We start from the raw sequence: 15,595 nt of genomic DNA, 5'->3' as shown, positions 1-15,595 counted from the left end.
GGCATTTTACACTGCCGACCGTAGTATTTAGGGCACGGTTCCTATTGAGCAAATAGAGTTGAGATTATCAATACGGAACGCAGTAAGAATAATCACGGAGCACGGAGCACGCACGGAGAATAATAGGCAAGCAACAGAGCACAGCAAATTAAACAATGTGCAACATAGCCCCCAAAGATCAGTCGATCGACTTAACGGTTTCCGTGATTTGTCCACGAAACCGAATAGAACATGCCTTGGGACCAACGAACCTTCGATCGGCGATCCTACCCAGCTGCAAATGAATTCTGCTTGACTTTTATTATTACTTTTCTGTGCTGCTCTACTTTTATTATTATCGTTTTGTTTGCAGTGCTCACGGATTGCGGATACTATTCAACATGGCGTCATGTAAGCAGCGTTGGAGTTACACCACAAAAATTTCATATTTGAAAAACTTTAGCTCCATCCCGCGGTGGGCACAGAACAGGCGTTTTTGCGATTTCTGGACCTTGCCCACCAACGTCATGCCTTGAAAATTGGCGCGCCCGATGTACAGAGTTTCACCTCGCTCGCTTTTTCCGCCTACAAGCGCGTTGGCCGGTATTTTGTCACCCGTGGTCGGGACGAACGTTCCGTGGCCGTCTGTGAGAACTTCGTATTGAGAAACATAGTGACCTGCTCCGCCAAAGGCCACGTAGCAAACACCGGCTAGCCTTTCCACCGCACCTGGCAGCAGGGATCCTTTGAACTCGGCGCGACCAATGTACAGCGTACGAGTTGAGTCAATTTGCCCGCCTTGTAGGGCATTCCACGGAACATTGTTATGTCGCGCTTTGACCCACCGCGGCATGCGTCGTTGGGGCGTAGGAGGCGGCTGAGTCGTAGTTGGAGGCTTGGTCGTCGGAGGAAGGGTGGTCGTCGGTGCCAGTGTGGTCGTCGAAGGAAGGGTGGTCGTGGGGGGCAGGGTGGTCGTCGAAGGAAGCGTGGCCGTAGGAGTAGTAGCTGCGGTAGATAGAGTGGTGTTCATCACTGGACTCAAGTGTCCATCAGCCGATTCGATGACCCAGGAACCGTCGGTGCCCCAGCCGGTGCTAACACTGACGAACCGAATCAAAAACGGATGCGCAAGCTCGTAGGACAGCAGCGCAGTATCGCTATCTTTCCTGCCAAAGGTAATTGCCTGCAAATGAATCAGAACCGAACGTCAGTCGCGTTGCAGCACTCGGGACATGGTTGGCTCACTGTTTTGTCCCAGCGAATCCAGAAGGAACGGTACTCGTCCGCACTCAGCACGTTCGGTGTCGGTGTTTCGATGAGCCCCGTTAGACTCGAACGAATTCCAGAGCTCGTATTGTTGCGGCCACCGATAAACAGCTCCAGCACGTGGTCTGCGTCATCGAGATTGCTATCGAATGCGATATGCACATCGCTCGAAGCACGAACCTGAAAGTTGAAAACTCCATGCTGCACCGGCACAAAACGGTAGCCTATCTGGGGGGTCCTCTCTGGAATCGTGTGTACGCCATCAATCCACGTCCAATCGATCAGAACCATCGTATCTCCGAAGCTTACCAGCATCACCGACATATTGCAGGGCGCAGTGTAATAAGAAGGTGAAGACGAACTGAAGTTTAGCCATCCCGCCAGAGCCTGTGATCATTGCCCTTGTGTGGCTTTTTTATGGACATTTTATATCGCGTCCGTTCTATTTGCACAAATGTCGTCAATCAATCAGGTCCATGCTCCGAAGTGTTTGCCAACATTTGCTCAACCGTCTGCAAAGCGATCAATCAGACGATCATCAACACTGATCAATGATCACAACAATCGGGATGATTATGTTGTAGGAATAGTGGATTTATAAGCAAGTTTTTGCTTCCCTAGAAGCAACGTTCATAGACTTCCATTAGGCTTTCGATGGTTGTTTCTTTTTATTTTATCTTAGAATCACATTTCTAAGCACAAAGATCTACGAAAAAACGGGACTACAACAATATCGCGGTTCAGGAATTAGTTATTATACGCTAAGTCTTCGTACCAACACTGGTCGGTACTGAACTACCCAGGCTATTAAACCGGCGCTACGTAGCTTGTAGTATTGTTATTATTGTACCTTTTTTCCACTATCCTACCTATTTACAGTTTAGATTTCGAGAGTTTCCACCATTCCCGTCGATAGGCAACCCTCTGTTGGTTCGTACAGACACGTTGCCCAAAAACAAAAACCTTCCCAGCTGGTTGTTTGCATGTCTTACAGACTTCGTTCGTTGGGACTCTAGACGTTATGGCGTAACATACAAAAGGTTCAGTATTGTCGTCGTTGGTTGAGGGATATTATGGAGCGAGCTTTAGTTACTCGACACGCTCGATATCAAGGCGCACACGATTCGGGTTGGGTGATAGAGGAGTGTGGCGATATGGAATGAAAGACTGAACGAGAGGAGATGGACACCCCTTTCACAACATGCCAGTAGTGATGCGTGTGTTCCTGAGCTCTTCTTAATTGTTATATAGGAAACGAGTTACTCGCACATTACCTTCGAACACTGGTTCCTTCCTGGTTGAACGTTTTACTATTTAGGGGGTAAGTGACTGAACAATATAACACCATTAATCTGCGAAATAAATTTTCACCGACTGGTTGCTCGAGAACTGATCGCGATGTTACGCAAGCTCTGCACGCCAGTTTCCCTACTATTTGACTACTCTACAATCTACTCTAAATCACAGCTTCGACCACAAATGGTACGGAAATCAACAGCAGCTCTCTGAGTGACCGACGTTTGGTTAATTGCTTCCTTCGCTCAAAGAATCACGGCATCCGAAACAGATATGTTTGATGAGTAAAACGGTACAGCAGCCCGTAATGAAAACAATTGGCGATGGCACAGGCGATACCCCTGCGATGAGTCGTCACACTATTATGCGGGTTTGTGCAAAACTTGTGTCATTTAATATTCACTCGCCCCGAGATAGGCACGGATCTGCTCGAACGAGAGCCAAAACGTAAGCGACCACGGGGCCATGCGAATCCAAACGGGCAGGAATCCTTTGTAGAGTGCGAAGAATCCTTCCTTGCCGATGGTCTGCTGAAGACAGTCGATCGAACCCTTGTACAGCAAACCTCTGAAAGCAAGAACGTCGAACGATTAAGTCCTAAAACCGTATGCAGATAGATTATGGTCTCCCCGCTCACCTGCCACTGGCATCGGTCGGTTGATTCATCACCCGCGTCTTGACGACGTCCGCCGGGGTACCCATTGTGGCGGCCACGAGCCCGGCACAGATCGACGACATGATGTGCACCACATGGCAGTCGGGAAGGCCGGTTTTGTGCATGATAAAGTGCTTCACCGTATCGTAGGTGGTCAGATCGCCCAGGTTGACGAGGGCAGCGCGCTGCACGTTCGGTACGCTACCCTTCCACAGACCGAAGATGCCGCCGCGGGCGATGATCTCGCGGAACGCGTGCGCCGCACTGTGCACTCGCGGTTCCAACCCGAGCAGCCGCCGTTTGCCTTCCATCTGTACGTGCACCTTCACCAGATCGGCGGGCGAGGCGAGCCACTGTGCCAGCGAGCCCGCCGCGACACCGGCCAGGGCCGCTTGCCACAGGGCGAAGGATTCATTACCGTTGCGCAGCTTCTTTCGCAACCCGTCGTACGTTACAATGCGGACGCCACTAAAACAAAAAGAACCGGATATTAGATTAATATTTTTGTGATACCGAGGAGGGTATAAAGCAATCTACCTGTACACGAGATGCCGGTAGAGGGCTGGCGTAATGCCTTGCCAAAGCTTCAAGGCGCCCTCTTCGCGGATGATACCGTTTGCTGTTGCCAGCATTCCACGATACTTGAGCTGAAGAAAAGGGGAACCATTGAGAATCATTGAGGAGAACCTTCTAACTAAAAATGTACCAGTTTAAGAACCGCAGGAAAAGGGATCAAAAATGAAATGGTAAGATACAGAATGTTGTTGGTTTGAGAGATCCACTTTCGTTGCCATATTTTCTTGCCAACGCTTTTTGTTGATTCTGCTAACACATCCCGGTCTACCGTATGGGTACTAATTTTTTATCTAAATAAGCCTTATTTCCAGCACTGCGTTAACGCTTCTCACGGACAAGAACGGTGGAACGCGAACGTTGGCAGGAACGCAAACGTGGAACAAACATGCGAGCCTCCAATTCTGATTTTCTATCAATTTAAGTTTTTGACATGCAAATGTCCGAACATAACTGATAACCCAATCGAGACCGAGTAGCGAACCGGGAGGCCGGCCCTTTTGGCCGATTAGATAGCCCACACGGGATCATGGTGTCGATGCTCGTTATGCTTACGTTCTTTACGGCGCCACCGGTTCCATTTGCGGCCGCCACCGCGGCTTCGCCCTGTATCTGGAGGCGCGTTTTGGTTAAATCGAGTGGGTAGGTGACCGTTTCGGCGATGCTGGCCGCAAACACCGACACGAGGTAGGTACACCAGAAGGAATCGGCGTAGTGATACTTGACCGGCCGCATCTCCGTCCGGCCCGTCGCTGCCGTTTGCTGCATGGTGCTGGGGTCGGTGGGGCTACCCGTGTCCGTTGGCAATGCTGCTGCTGCGGCTACTCCTTCAACCGTGGGCTCTGCAGGAGATCGGACACAAGATATTCCGTTCAGAAGAAGTGCTGCTGGTGATGTGTGATCCTTACGATTCTATCACGATTCTGCCAAATTGCGATGTTAGTATCATCGCCGCAGAACCACGTAGAGCTTCGCGGACAACACGAAAACGAACAACCTTCACGCGAGTGGCGCTTTATCGCTACTACAGAGTACCGAAGCACGACGATGCTACCGTGAGTGAGTGCCACCGGATTTCGATGCCGACAAGTGTGTGGAGAGCGAAGATCTCACAGCCACCATGGGACGTACAGTGTCCGAAAGGGTTGGAAAATTATTTCACGGAATCACGGAATACCTATTTTTTCAATCTTCCGAATGCATTTATTAAAACAATTCGAACAAGCATTAAATAGGCGAATTTTACGCTCCAAGAAGTAAAGCAATATCGTGCTATTGGTGGACAATTGTACAAATTCTAGGTCAAAGTGGCCCATAGTGCTTCGCGCTCTGAACGCGAGTTCAGAAAGGTCTGCCGAAGCCCGCGCTATGCTTTCGAGCGCCAAACGGCGATAATAACGACGCACGCGATAGTAGTACGCTCCAGATAGGCCGGTTTGCGTTTGTATAGATTTACAATCGCACCTGATGACAGGGACTTCGGTTGATTAGATGATAATAATTGTTGCGGAAACGGTTAGTCCTGTGAGGCGTTGTTTTGGGAAGCGCCATCGATGGTGGTGTGTCCGGATGGTGCTGAGATAAGCTCGTGCCAGTGAGAACCAGATGATTGAATAATGTTTCGCAAACTGATACAAAGTGCGAACAAGTAGTTTTTCTTATCGCCATCATAGCCGTGTGACACTAATGATTGGCCAAGTTGGCCTGGCGACCGGCAGAGCATTCTGCAAAATTGTGCTGACAATCGATCACTCACGATGTATGCGGCTTAGAAACACTCCATTCAATTTTCACACTAACGACCTTACAAAACGACCTTAATCGTAGTCGGCGGAATGACGCAAGTATTAGACCCCGGATACGGATAGCTGTCCGTTGTTCGGGGTAGACATTGGAAAAAAACCCTCTACTGACAGGCGAGGAAACGTGGTCATGTGTGAAAATAAAACAGTCAAGAACAGTTTGAGTCAATACAGCAGATGGGCTGATGGGCGAAATGCAGTTTAGCGCGGCTGTGGCCAAAATTAATGTTGCCATGGAGTTTTCGCCCCGTGACCGCACGAACACGGCCAAGCCCGCGGTATTTGTGTAACTCTCGATGGCTTTTTATTGGACCACACGCTTTGACGAGCGGGGGCACGACATTGGCCGCCGATACGCAAAAGACGCGAAGTCGAAAGAAAAAAATGCCAAAAATAAACAATGGCTCGGCGCACTCGTTGTGTCGTAAGTCAACCCCCTTCCGTTGTTAGGCCGAACTCGCGACACTCGCGATTTTTCACGGAAGAGAGCCGGTCCTTTGGCAGTCCTTGTTGAAAAGTGGACAACAATGAAATGTAAGTTTTCTTGGAAAACACTCAACATGACGAACTGGTCACCGTTGAGAACAAGTACTGTGAGTGTGCAACGCTGATGAGTACGTGATTCAATTCCGGAATTCGGAATCCCGAGGAAACACGAAGCACGGCGGCCACGAGGTTTTGTTGTGATCCTAATTTTAGAACCCCCCTTCAAGGAGCACTGAATTGTGTAAGAGGATGCATCCGAGCCGGCAAGCACGCGCACGTGCTGTTGCCGTAGGCCAATAAATTCACGCCGCACACGGTGTTGCTACTGAGACGACGGTGAAAGAAAATAGAATTGCAGCCGCAGCATACTGCATGGCAGTTGCATGTAACCGATGCTGCGAAGAATGGTTCTGTTGGGTAAGAATTGTAATAAAATGCAGAATACCGTTGGCAGTCTTCAAATAATTTAGCCACCTCAATGCAACGGTCAGTGTTTTCGGTTTTCTGGCCCGTGCATGAACCATAGTGCAGGTTTTTGGCGTTGGTCATGCTCGCGTTTGCCAAGTAAGAACTTTCCACTGACAAAAATGGTAACAAACAGCTTTCCGCTTGCTTACGAACGTTCTGTTTTCGTCCGGTCAGCCTTGAGCACCCACAGAAAAAAGGCACCCATTATTTTCAAATGCTCCCGTGAGTCATAAGATTTCCCGATGAAATATTCAAACGCGTTGCAAGCAACCCACTCACAGTGCTTCCTCAATGGCGACGATTTCCGGTCGATTAGCGCGACAGAAGCGAACGTCGGAGACGTAACATACTGGACCAAGTGCCCTTTTTCGGTATTGATCTGGTCTTCATGAATATTCTACGAGACCGTACCATATTTGAGAGTGCGCCAAGAGCAAGTAGCACAATTTCTTACCACCACCATCGATAAAACGAAATGTGTCAAGGGACAACTGTACGGAGATGATTGATTACTTTTTCGAAAAATGTCACTCTACTTGGACCCGTTCCATTGCACTGAGCACTTACTTTTATTACCGGTGGCATTAGACACCATTGTGCCTTATTCACCAACCCTACGGCGGCACTTCAATGTTGGCTTCAAATGTAATTATTACTCGCTTTTCGATCACTTCTGTACACTTGGCCTCGTAATGAAGCAGATCCCCGTGCACACCTCTAAGGACCTTCCTGAGAGTAATCCTTAGCTCTAAGGGAAGCGCATTACTGGACACCACGTTGCAATTAACGCGATGTTTCCTTAGACATCGTAGAGCTCCAAGTAGCGATCTCGGCAGTGCAACGGTACCTTCGTCGAACCAATTTCAATGGTCACTGAGACGCGGATCTTGACAACTTTGCAATTTCCTGCAGTGCCCGCCAAACGAGTCGACGACTCGTCGAAGTCGAAGAGCACCGCCCATCGGAAAAAGGAAGCATTTTAAAAATAGGAATCGGCATTGGACAGCGAGAAGCCAAAAAAACAAGAGCAGCAAATCAACGAAGCCACTTGCGACCAGATGTAGTGTATCGCCGTCATTGCCTCGTGATAAGTTACTCCCGGTGCGCGTCTGGATGGGCACGGCAATGCTCCCCACGGACCACAAGGATATAGCGCCGTCGATAGAATACGCTGAGGGATACGAAGCTAGTACTTGCTGTGCCGATGTGGAATCCCTTGGCAGATCGCTAAGTATACACGTGGTGGCGTCACCGGCTCCAGACACCGGTAAAACCATCTTAGTAATCCTTTTCTCGTAAGACCGGTTGGACGTGGTGATGTTACTTGTTACCCTTCTATAGAAATCGGATCATCGAATTGTACAAACGTTGATGTCCTTTAATGACACTTACCCAGTCGTTGATGGTCGTTTTGGGGTTTTATGACAGTCTCGTAGTGGCTTGTAGAATCGCATTCGATGAGGTCAGTCGAATTTGAACACCAGCACTCGGGACGGGTGCCGTTGGGCCACGATGAAAATCGATAAAGAGCGAGTTGTTTCGCCAATTGGAAACGACGGCTTTTTGTTGGGGGAGATCACATTTCGTTTTTCCCACCGAATTCACTTCGATCACATTTCGTTTTTCCCACCGAATCCGGAGTTGCAACCTTCCGATGGCAGTGCTAAATTTGAATTTCCTGCTGCGTGCACGTCATCAACGAGGCTGTCGAACTTCGGCTGTGTTGCTTCTTACTGCGCTTTTAAATTCCACATTTTACCCCGGGCCCAGACAAGGACAAGCCGTTCGGAGCGGCTAGCTGATATGCAAAGTCGGGCACGGCGCAACATAAACCCAGACAATCCAGACGCTTCGTTGGGGCCCTGCGTACCGGAAAGGGTGAACGCCTCCTCCTCTTTCAGCTTTACCGTCTCAGTGCATTTGTTGCCGTCTTCCTGGCACAGGTTGTTACACAGTAAGCGGTGGAAGATTTTAAATTGCACTAGGATGGCGAACGAGGTTTCTCAGTAGGGCGCGTAGTGGTGATGTTGCGGTGCCCGAACATGCCCTCTGCGATTACATAACACAAGCCTCCACTATGTCGTGGCTGGTGGCTACCACGATTGCACCATGAACGGGTCAGCAACCTGTGGTGCCGTGCGTTATCAAGCCGATAGATGTTGATGTTGTGAAACGCAGGAAACATCGAACGGTGAAAGCTATCCGCTTGCGATTACTGACGGGTTAAAATTAATTTGTAACCAAACGGACGAAAACGTACCGACGACTTGCAGTACACACGAAAGGATGGTGGAAATTATCCTGCAACACGGACTCAACGGTTTGAAAAACAAAACATAAAGAACACAGGAACACGCACGCACACGCCAGTAAGTGCGAGGGGCACGGCGCCCCTCTCTAGCAGTGAGGTAAAAAACTTTTTCTTAAGTTTATGATCAGCACGTCGCTGCTGGCCATCGTGGTTTCGATTGCGACGGTCCAGTCTTTGTGCTACCGATTGACCGACTTTCCACCACACAACCAACACAAGGGACAGTGCGTAAGATCCTTCGCGCAAAGATCCGTCGAGACACAAGCACGAAACAGCAACTCAGTTGGATTCGCGCGGAACAACTTTGCCCCGCGAGAATGGTGAATGGCGAAACACGAAACACGAAAACAGTCCGTCGTCAAAACAGAGAGCTGTCAGTTGGCCGAAGCGATGCAGTGTTGCCGGAAAAAGTATTTCTCGAGGAGTAGGTATTTTGAATACAAGTAAAAGGAACGAAATAAAACTAAAAATGCTGTTGATCGCGTCGTAATAAACAGGTTCGTAAGGAAAAGTTTAGGTTGTATTTTATTGAAGTTTGAAATGCTTCCGTACAACGACACTCGTGGTTTTTCTAATCTACTTTCAGGGACAAAAACTGCATCAACGCAAAATGCTTCTTTTGAACTTTCCCTTCTCCAAGGCAGCACCATGCGGGTGGATTTCTATCATTTGCTTTCAGTAATCTAGTATTACGTCGTTACAATTATTGGTACACTTGCAGCTTCTACCCGAGGGCGCCCGTGGGTTGATGAGACAAATCTTGTCCTCCGGACAGTCGCCGTTGTTGATGACGCACGGGCTGTGGAACAGTGGACACTTGTCCGTCACGGCGGTCATTCCGTACATCTTGTGGTTCCCGAATACTGGCGAGTTCATGCTCTTCTGGCGCACACCGTACAGGTTGATGCTTTCGATTTTTTTACTGAAAAGGGAAGCGAACGGTTTTACGCCCACTCCTGCACTGCATCGCTCGTCACTTACGTTAACCAATCGGTCCAGTAGAACAGATCGTCGGTTACGGCTAACCCGAACGGGTAGCTAAGATTGCTGGCCACGGTGCGAATCTGCTTGCTGTACGTATCGACACACTCGATCTTTTTCGTTCCGGCATCGGCATAGCACAGCTCTCCGCTGGCCATCGACACCTGAATGCTGTTGGGTAGCTCGACCTGAGGACTTCCGACAAGCATCTGTCGCTCGGTACCGTCCAGATTGGACCACTCGATTTTCGGTCCGTCACGGTTCCAGTCCGACCAGTACAATTTGCTCTGGTGTGGATCTACCGCGATGCCACGCGGGTTGACAAGATACTTGGACACCAGCACCGAGCGTTGGTCCGGATTTTCCAAACTCGCCACCTCGATCGTATCCTTCGCCGAGTCGGTCCAGTACAGGCGCCGGGAAATCCAGTCCACTGCAACCCCTTCCGGGGAGACAATGTCCTTGGTGATGAATGGTTTTTGGTCTGTTCCGTCGTACTTTGCGCTGAGAATCTGCTGGGCCGCGATATCACTCCAGTAAATGCGTCCCTCGGCACAATCACGATCGAGCCCGATCGACATGAACGCCATCGTTACGGGGAAACCGGCCTTGCCGCTTAGTGGAAGACGAATATTGGCCACCCCCTGGCTGATGAGCAAGAACCCATCGACCAACCTGTGGGCCGTATTGCAAACGGTGCCGTTTCCGATGAACCCATCCCTGCAGATGCACTGATAGCCGCTGGTGGTCGAGTCACAACGCGCATTGGTATCGCAGAGACTCGGAATGTTTGCGCAGTTACGCTCGGGAGTACAGACAAACCCGTCGCCAAAGTACCCGGAGTTACAGACACACTCGTATTTCGACGGCTCGCTGGAAAAGAGTTAGAAGAACTTGAATCATCCTCCGGGCTTGATAGCCGGGTCTCCGGCACACCCAACATACCGGTAGCTTGGAGAGCAGGAGGCGTGTAGGCCACAGTTATTACGCACATTGCACGGCGGAGGGATCGACTTGCACTGCGATACACCGTCTCCGATGAAGCCTTGCGGGCAGTGGCAATATGGAATCTTCTGGATGGCGTCCACAATGCAGATCGCGTTTTCTGCGCAGTATGCTCCTCCACAGGAGCCGGCACGTACGCAGAAATCGGACAGATCGCGCTCGTATCCCTCCTGGCACACGCAGACCCCGTCCTGGCATCCGGAGTTCATCCCGCAGTCATCGCTCACCGCACACTCGGGTGCCAGTTGACAAGTGCGGCCATCACCTTCGTAGCCCTTGTTGCACACGCAAATCGACATTTTGAGGTTAAGGATGTAATTACAGGACGCATGAATGTCGCAGATGTCCTGATCATCCAGGCAGGATACCTCCTTCTCCACACACGTGTAACCATTTCCATCGTAACCGGGATTGCAGATGCACTCGTAGCGGTACAGGCTCTCGCGCCACTCGCAGTTAGCATGGGGGCTGCAGTTGTTCTCCACGTCACACGACGCCACATCCGTTGGGGCTTCCTCGTGCAGTGACTCCGGATCTACCAGGCGGCAGATTTGGTTGAACGCAAACTCGATCAGCTGATAGCCCGAGGGGCAAGTACATCCCATGTTGGAACAGAAAGGAGCTATTTCATCTGTGTACGCCACAGATAAGCATTATTTGCTTTATTAACATTTACGCCAAGGTACTCTACTTACACTCCTCGGTGTAGGATTCCCTCACGCAGGCTTCCCCATTCCAAACGCTATCGCGATCGCAAACGGACTGACAGTACGAATTACCATCGCCCGAGAAGCCGGAACGGCATTCGCAGTGACCTTCCACACAATCCGCAAACTCGGCGCACCGCTGCAGAAGGGGACCAGTTAGATTAGGATTAGAGGCGCCACACGGAGCGGCATGTCGATGCTAAATACCTCGCATTCTGTTGCTTGCTCACGGACGGGATCACTTTCTACCTCGTTGTAGCTATACGAGCTCGAGGGTGTCGAAACGGTGTACGAAGAAGGCGTTGGCCGGTTTTGACTGACGGGGTCGCACTGATAGCCGTTCCCCTCGTATCCCGGAACACAGCGGCAACTGTAACCACCGGGTTCGTTGTAGCAGTGAGCATTTTGGTCGCAGATGTTGATGCCCGAGCATTCGTCAATGTCCACACAGTTGACCCGATCGGAGTTCCCGTACGGTACGTAGGTGAATCCGTTCTTGCAGTTGCACTAGAAATTAGAAAGAAGGCAGGCGATGAAGGGAATGCTTGGCACTGAAGTAATTTACCCTTACATCGTAGGTATCGTCCGCTTTCGGGACACAAATGGTGTTGTCACCACAATTGGCCTCATCACACGGATTAAACTGATCGCCAACGATCGTTTTGCTCAACATTCCCATGCGGACGGCCTTCTCTCGCGGTTCGTAGCCCAGATTGACGCGAGTAATTTTCAGCGTAGCTTCCTCCTTACCCGCGTGCGCTTGATCACTGCCGGCACATTCCTCGTACGCAATATCCTGGTGGAGTGTGGCCGTGATGTCTCGGGACTGGGAGGCCACGTGGTACTTGTGGGTGCTCACGGTTTGGAGACGTCCTTTACCCGCCCGACGGAACATGACGGAGTAGTCTTCGTGCTGCAGTTTCTCGAGGGCCGGCACCGACGGCAACTTTCCCGACAGCTCCACATCCAGAGCGAGCTGGTCCCACACGTTTAGTCCACTGTACTGTTGGGTCACGTGAAGTGATTCGCCCGATTCGAACTGCAGTGTGCTGCTGTGGTTAAACTTTCCGCCCGTCAGCTGATATCCGTTGATCGTGTCACCGAGGGGTTTAGCGAATAGCCACGCGATCGTTCCCCCCAGTATCTGTGCCAACTGTAGATCAGTTCCAATCTGTTCTTCGAGCGGACTGATGGCGGTGTAGGTCCGACCGTCGGCCATCACTATGTACGATTGCAGCTGCGTGTCGATCAGTTCGCCGTTAACGTTTCCCATCACCTTCCCCGCCACTCGCAGAGGCACGTCGTTCTTCACGCAACTTGAAACGTAGGTGACCAAGCATGAAACGACACAGGTCCACAGGACGTTGGAGCACATCGGTGAAAACCAGTACAGGATCTGAACACTGTAGAACTCACCTGAATCCATTGCCGTAGAAACCTGATTTGCATTGACAGCAATAGCCCGATACGTTGTTGTCTACACAGGATGCTGCGGAGTGGCACTTGAAGCGCCCCCCATCGGCACAGCTTCTTGGTTCCCGCGGATCCTGCTGCGATACTAGGTCCGGTTGCTCAACGTTGCCTTCCGGATCAAGCGGCCCAACGCGGTACAGCCACACCCCCGGATGGTTTACGTTCGATGACACGGTCAAGTGCCGTACCTGGTGAGCAAAATATGTTCCATGAGAGTTCCCTGAAGGCCCTGGGACGAGCGTCGGTCATAGAGTGGTGCTCACGTTGTCTGTGCCAGATCCTGGTAGATTAAAGATACGGTCGTCTTCTCCGGTGAAACCAGCTTGAGCGCGCACATCGGGCAATCCGCTGTCCCCAGTATCACCCTGTATCCAGTTGATGCCGTTGTCCGGGTAAAGGAACTGGACGAACGTATCGGTGTCACCTAGAATGATGGCCACCTGGAAGGAGTTCTGCACGACGTTCTTCATGTTGTAGTGGCCTACATGCTCCCAGGTGGCCACAAACACTTGATGTGCCTCGAAGTCCACGTGCCTACTGAAGGTTTCGTGCACCAACATCGTCGTCTGCTCGAGAAGCGCCGGATCGCGAGATTTAAAGTAGACGATCGTGGCCGTATCGTTTGGAAGTGTGCTGTCAATGTTGGCATAGAACGGCGCTATTACTGGGTTGCCCAGCGGGAAAGGTAGGTTGAGGAATCCAACCAGCTCCCCGCCGAAGGACAGAATACCGTTGGTGTTGATCTATGGGTATGGGCGAAACGACATAAAATAAAAATCAACGATACGTGAATCCGTGCCAACTCTCCGACATCCAATTTACAGCACAGTCTATTCATCCGGACGGGATGGAACATAATCTGTGGCCGGCTTATCATCGTGGCGCACTTGGCACAACAAACGCTGCTACTGATCGTCTTCAAACGAGAGTACCATCGCTGGAAGACAATTTGAATGCTCATCGTTTGCGTAACACGAGCGCCGTTATTTTTACCAAGTAGTTGCTAATGTTTTATTCGCTGATAAGAGAAAGCTCAGTTTTGTTGTTAGCCGTACACCAGGGTGGCGTTAAATTAGTGCTCCTTCTCGGTGCGAAATACTGAACTGTGTGCTAAAACATTGATCTATTGTTCAAGGACCCCGAATAACTTTCACCGACTTGTGGTCTAAGGCGCTACTTTGGCAAGCTAAAACTGCACACTTTCAGGACGATCTCAAAAAATGTGGGAGATTTTAAAATTCGTCGTTTTTTAACGTAGCATAAGTGTCTCCCGTAAGCCCGTACAATCCGATTCGCTACGTTGGACTTTCGGACGGTTTTGCGCGCAGCGAGGCCTATTGATAACCCTCTGGAAAACAGGCAGCCGATCCTCGGTTCATGGAAACTTTGAAATCTGCTGCGCGGTTTGATTCACCCAAGAGTGAGCAAACTCGATTAGGGATCACTTACGTATACGCGATCATATTTTTCGTCGTAGAAATAGACTGGCATCTCCAGGTCGATGTATCTGAACTCCTCGTCTCCGCGGGGCAACACTTCACTCAGCTCGTCGGCATAGCTGTACAGATCGCGGGGATCGATCGCCAATGTGAGAGGTAACAGTAGCCCGATCACGTACAGTAGTTCACTTTTGCGCAACATGCTGCTCGCATCACTTTAAGAATCAGTTTGAAGAGCTTATCAGAACCTCGTCGCCAATCTCCAGGTGGATTCAACGCCTCTAACTAACTTTTTTCGTACTTGGTATTCTCACACACCGAAGCTCTTCTAAGTCACTTTCGATCTCTCCCGACACTGTTCACTTATCAACCGAAGGCACAGGAGCCTCTTCAGTTTCTCGGTACGGATTACTCGACTGGGCACTGGTGCACTGCAAACACTGTTCGAACGATCGATGCCCTATCAGAATCGGTCCAGCACTATCAGCAAACAGAAACTTCGTCCGCACTGATTTCATTCATAATCGCTTTCGCTTCCTATCGCTTCCCAAGATGACCAGCCAACGAGCACATCCTTTCGGTGCCGCAGCAGAACCACACTAAGACGCAGGGCAAGACTCCCGGGCAGACTTTAAACTACACGTCCGATTCACGCCAGCTCCCGGACAAAACTGATGCGGCGTTTCGCTATCGATATGATGCGCCCATGTCTGAGAGAAGGTCTCTGGCTCGCGATCGTGAAATCATGAACACATGTGTAGCTTTGCTTTGGTTGAGCTAATTTAACGACAGTGAGCGAGTGTTTGGGATTTCCTGAATTTTCCTCAAGTTGGCGCATTACGCTTAGAGGCCCGGGAAATTAGTGTTCTGCGAATGGTGTAATTTTTGTAGTTCGTCCATTACGGAACTGATCGTTTTCACAACTCCAACTAACTGCTATGAAGCATGTATTGGCACTCCTTCTTCAAGCGTATCGATGCAGGATTTTGTCAGACACGTGTTCAGTTTGCAGCGTTTTTGAAATATTAATTTAAATCAATTGTGGGCCTCTCCGGATCTCAGCATAAATTGATGCTGCCTATCGATTGCGAGTGTGGTTTCGATGGTGCAATGTTGGGACAAAAAAAACAATCTTTATACACGAACGGACCTAC

General features: G+C 50.2%; 3 protein-coding genes across 4 annotated transcripts; all 3 read right to left on the bottom strand.

Annotated features, from left to right (window-relative positions):
• Positions 1–319: 319 nt before the first annotated feature.
• On the bottom strand, positions 320–1,628 carry LOC131210696 (uncharacterized). Its single transcript, XM_058203977.1, has 3 exons — positions 1,555–1,628; positions 1,225–1,487; positions 320–1,162 (listed from the first exon to the last, which is right to left on the bottom strand). Exons 1-3 carry the CDS (start codon positions 1,619–1,621, stop codon positions 407–409), a joined length of 1,086 nt encoding a protein of 361 aa, XP_058059960.1. The 5' UTR covers positions 1,622–1,628; the 3' UTR covers positions 320–406.
• Positions 1,629–1,894: 266 nt separating this feature from the next.
• Positions 1,895–9,133, bottom strand: LOC131212795 (mitochondrial uncoupling protein 4). Of its 2 annotated transcripts, none has more exons than XM_058206818.1 (5): positions 7,918–9,133; positions 4,325–4,611; positions 3,734–3,843; positions 3,179–3,664; positions 1,895–3,108 (listed from the first exon to the last, which is right to left on the bottom strand). In XM_058206818.1, exons 2-5 carry the CDS (start codon positions 4,535–4,537, stop codon positions 2,934–2,936), a joined length of 984 nt encoding a protein of 327 aa, XP_058062801.1. In that variant the 5' UTR covers positions 4,538–4,611; positions 7,918–9,133; the 3' UTR covers positions 1,895–2,933. The 2 variants fall into 2 exon arrangements, with proteins under 2 accessions (XP_058062801.1, XP_058062800.1); XM_058206817.1 differs by lacking the exon at positions 7,918–9,133 and adding an exon at positions 7,093–7,371.
• Positions 9,134–9,364: 231 nt separating this feature from the next.
• LOC131208083 (nidogen) lies at positions 9,365–14,643 on the bottom strand. Its single transcript, XM_058200730.1, has 9 exons — positions 14,452–14,643; positions 13,266–13,745; positions 12,946–13,190; positions 12,101–12,845; positions 11,737–12,036; positions 11,518–11,668; positions 10,763–11,453; positions 9,818–10,690; positions 9,365–9,758 (listed from the first exon to the last, which is right to left on the bottom strand). Exons 1-9 carry the CDS (start codon positions 14,641–14,643, stop codon positions 9,512–9,514), a joined length of 3,924 nt encoding a protein of 1,307 aa, XP_058056713.1. The 3' UTR covers positions 9,365–9,511.
• Between the last annotated feature and the right edge of the window lie 952 nt (positions 14,644–15,595).

The sequence above is a fragment of the Anopheles bellator genome, chromosome 2 (assembly GCF_943735745.2).
Source record: "Anopheles bellator chromosome 2, idAnoBellAS_SP24_06.2, whole genome shotgun sequence".
Lineage (NCBI taxonomy): Eukaryota > Metazoa > Arthropoda > Insecta > Diptera > Culicidae > Anopheles > Anopheles bellator.
The sequence above is the reverse complement of the archived record's forward strand: the minus strand, read 5'-3'. Positions and strand labels throughout refer to the sequence as shown.

Bases quoted from the DNA above. Each gene is read 5' to 3' on its own strand.
- LOC131210696 (XM_058203977.1), bottom strand. From the start codon at position 1,621: ATGGCTAAACTTCAGTTCGTCTTCACCTTCTTATTACACTGCGCCCTG. The intron at 1,488-1,554 runs GTAAGCTTCGGA...ACACGATTCCAG, and splicing joins GCAATATGTCGGTGATGCTG to AGAGGACCCCCCAGATAGGC. The intron at 1,163-1,224 runs GTGAGCCAACCA...ATTCATTTGCAG, and splicing joins GGATTCGCTGGGACAAAACA to GCAATTACCTTTGGCAGGAA.
- LOC131212795 (XM_058206817.1), bottom strand. From the start codon at position 7,120: ATGGTGTCTAATGCCACCGGTAATAAAA. The intron at 4,612-7,092 runs GTAAGTGCTCAG...GATCTCCTGCAG, and splicing joins TAATGCCACCGGTAATAAAA to AGCCCACGGTTGAAGGAGTA. The intron at 3,665-3,733 runs GTAGATTGCTTT...TTTTTGTTTTAG, and splicing joins TACCGGCATCTCGTGTACAG to TGGCGTCCGCATTGTAACGT.
- LOC131208083 (XM_058200730.1), bottom strand. From the start codon at position 14,643: ATGTTGCGCAAAAGTGAACTACTGTACGTGATCGGGCTACTGTTACCT. The intron at 12,846-12,945 runs GTGAGTTCTACA...CTACGTTTCAAG, and splicing joins TTCTACGGCAATGGATTCAG to TTGCGTGAAGAACGACGTGC. The intron at 12,037-12,100 runs GTAAGGGTAAAT...TCTAATTTCTAG, and splicing joins AAGCGGACGATACCTACGAT to TGCAACTGCAAGAACGGATT.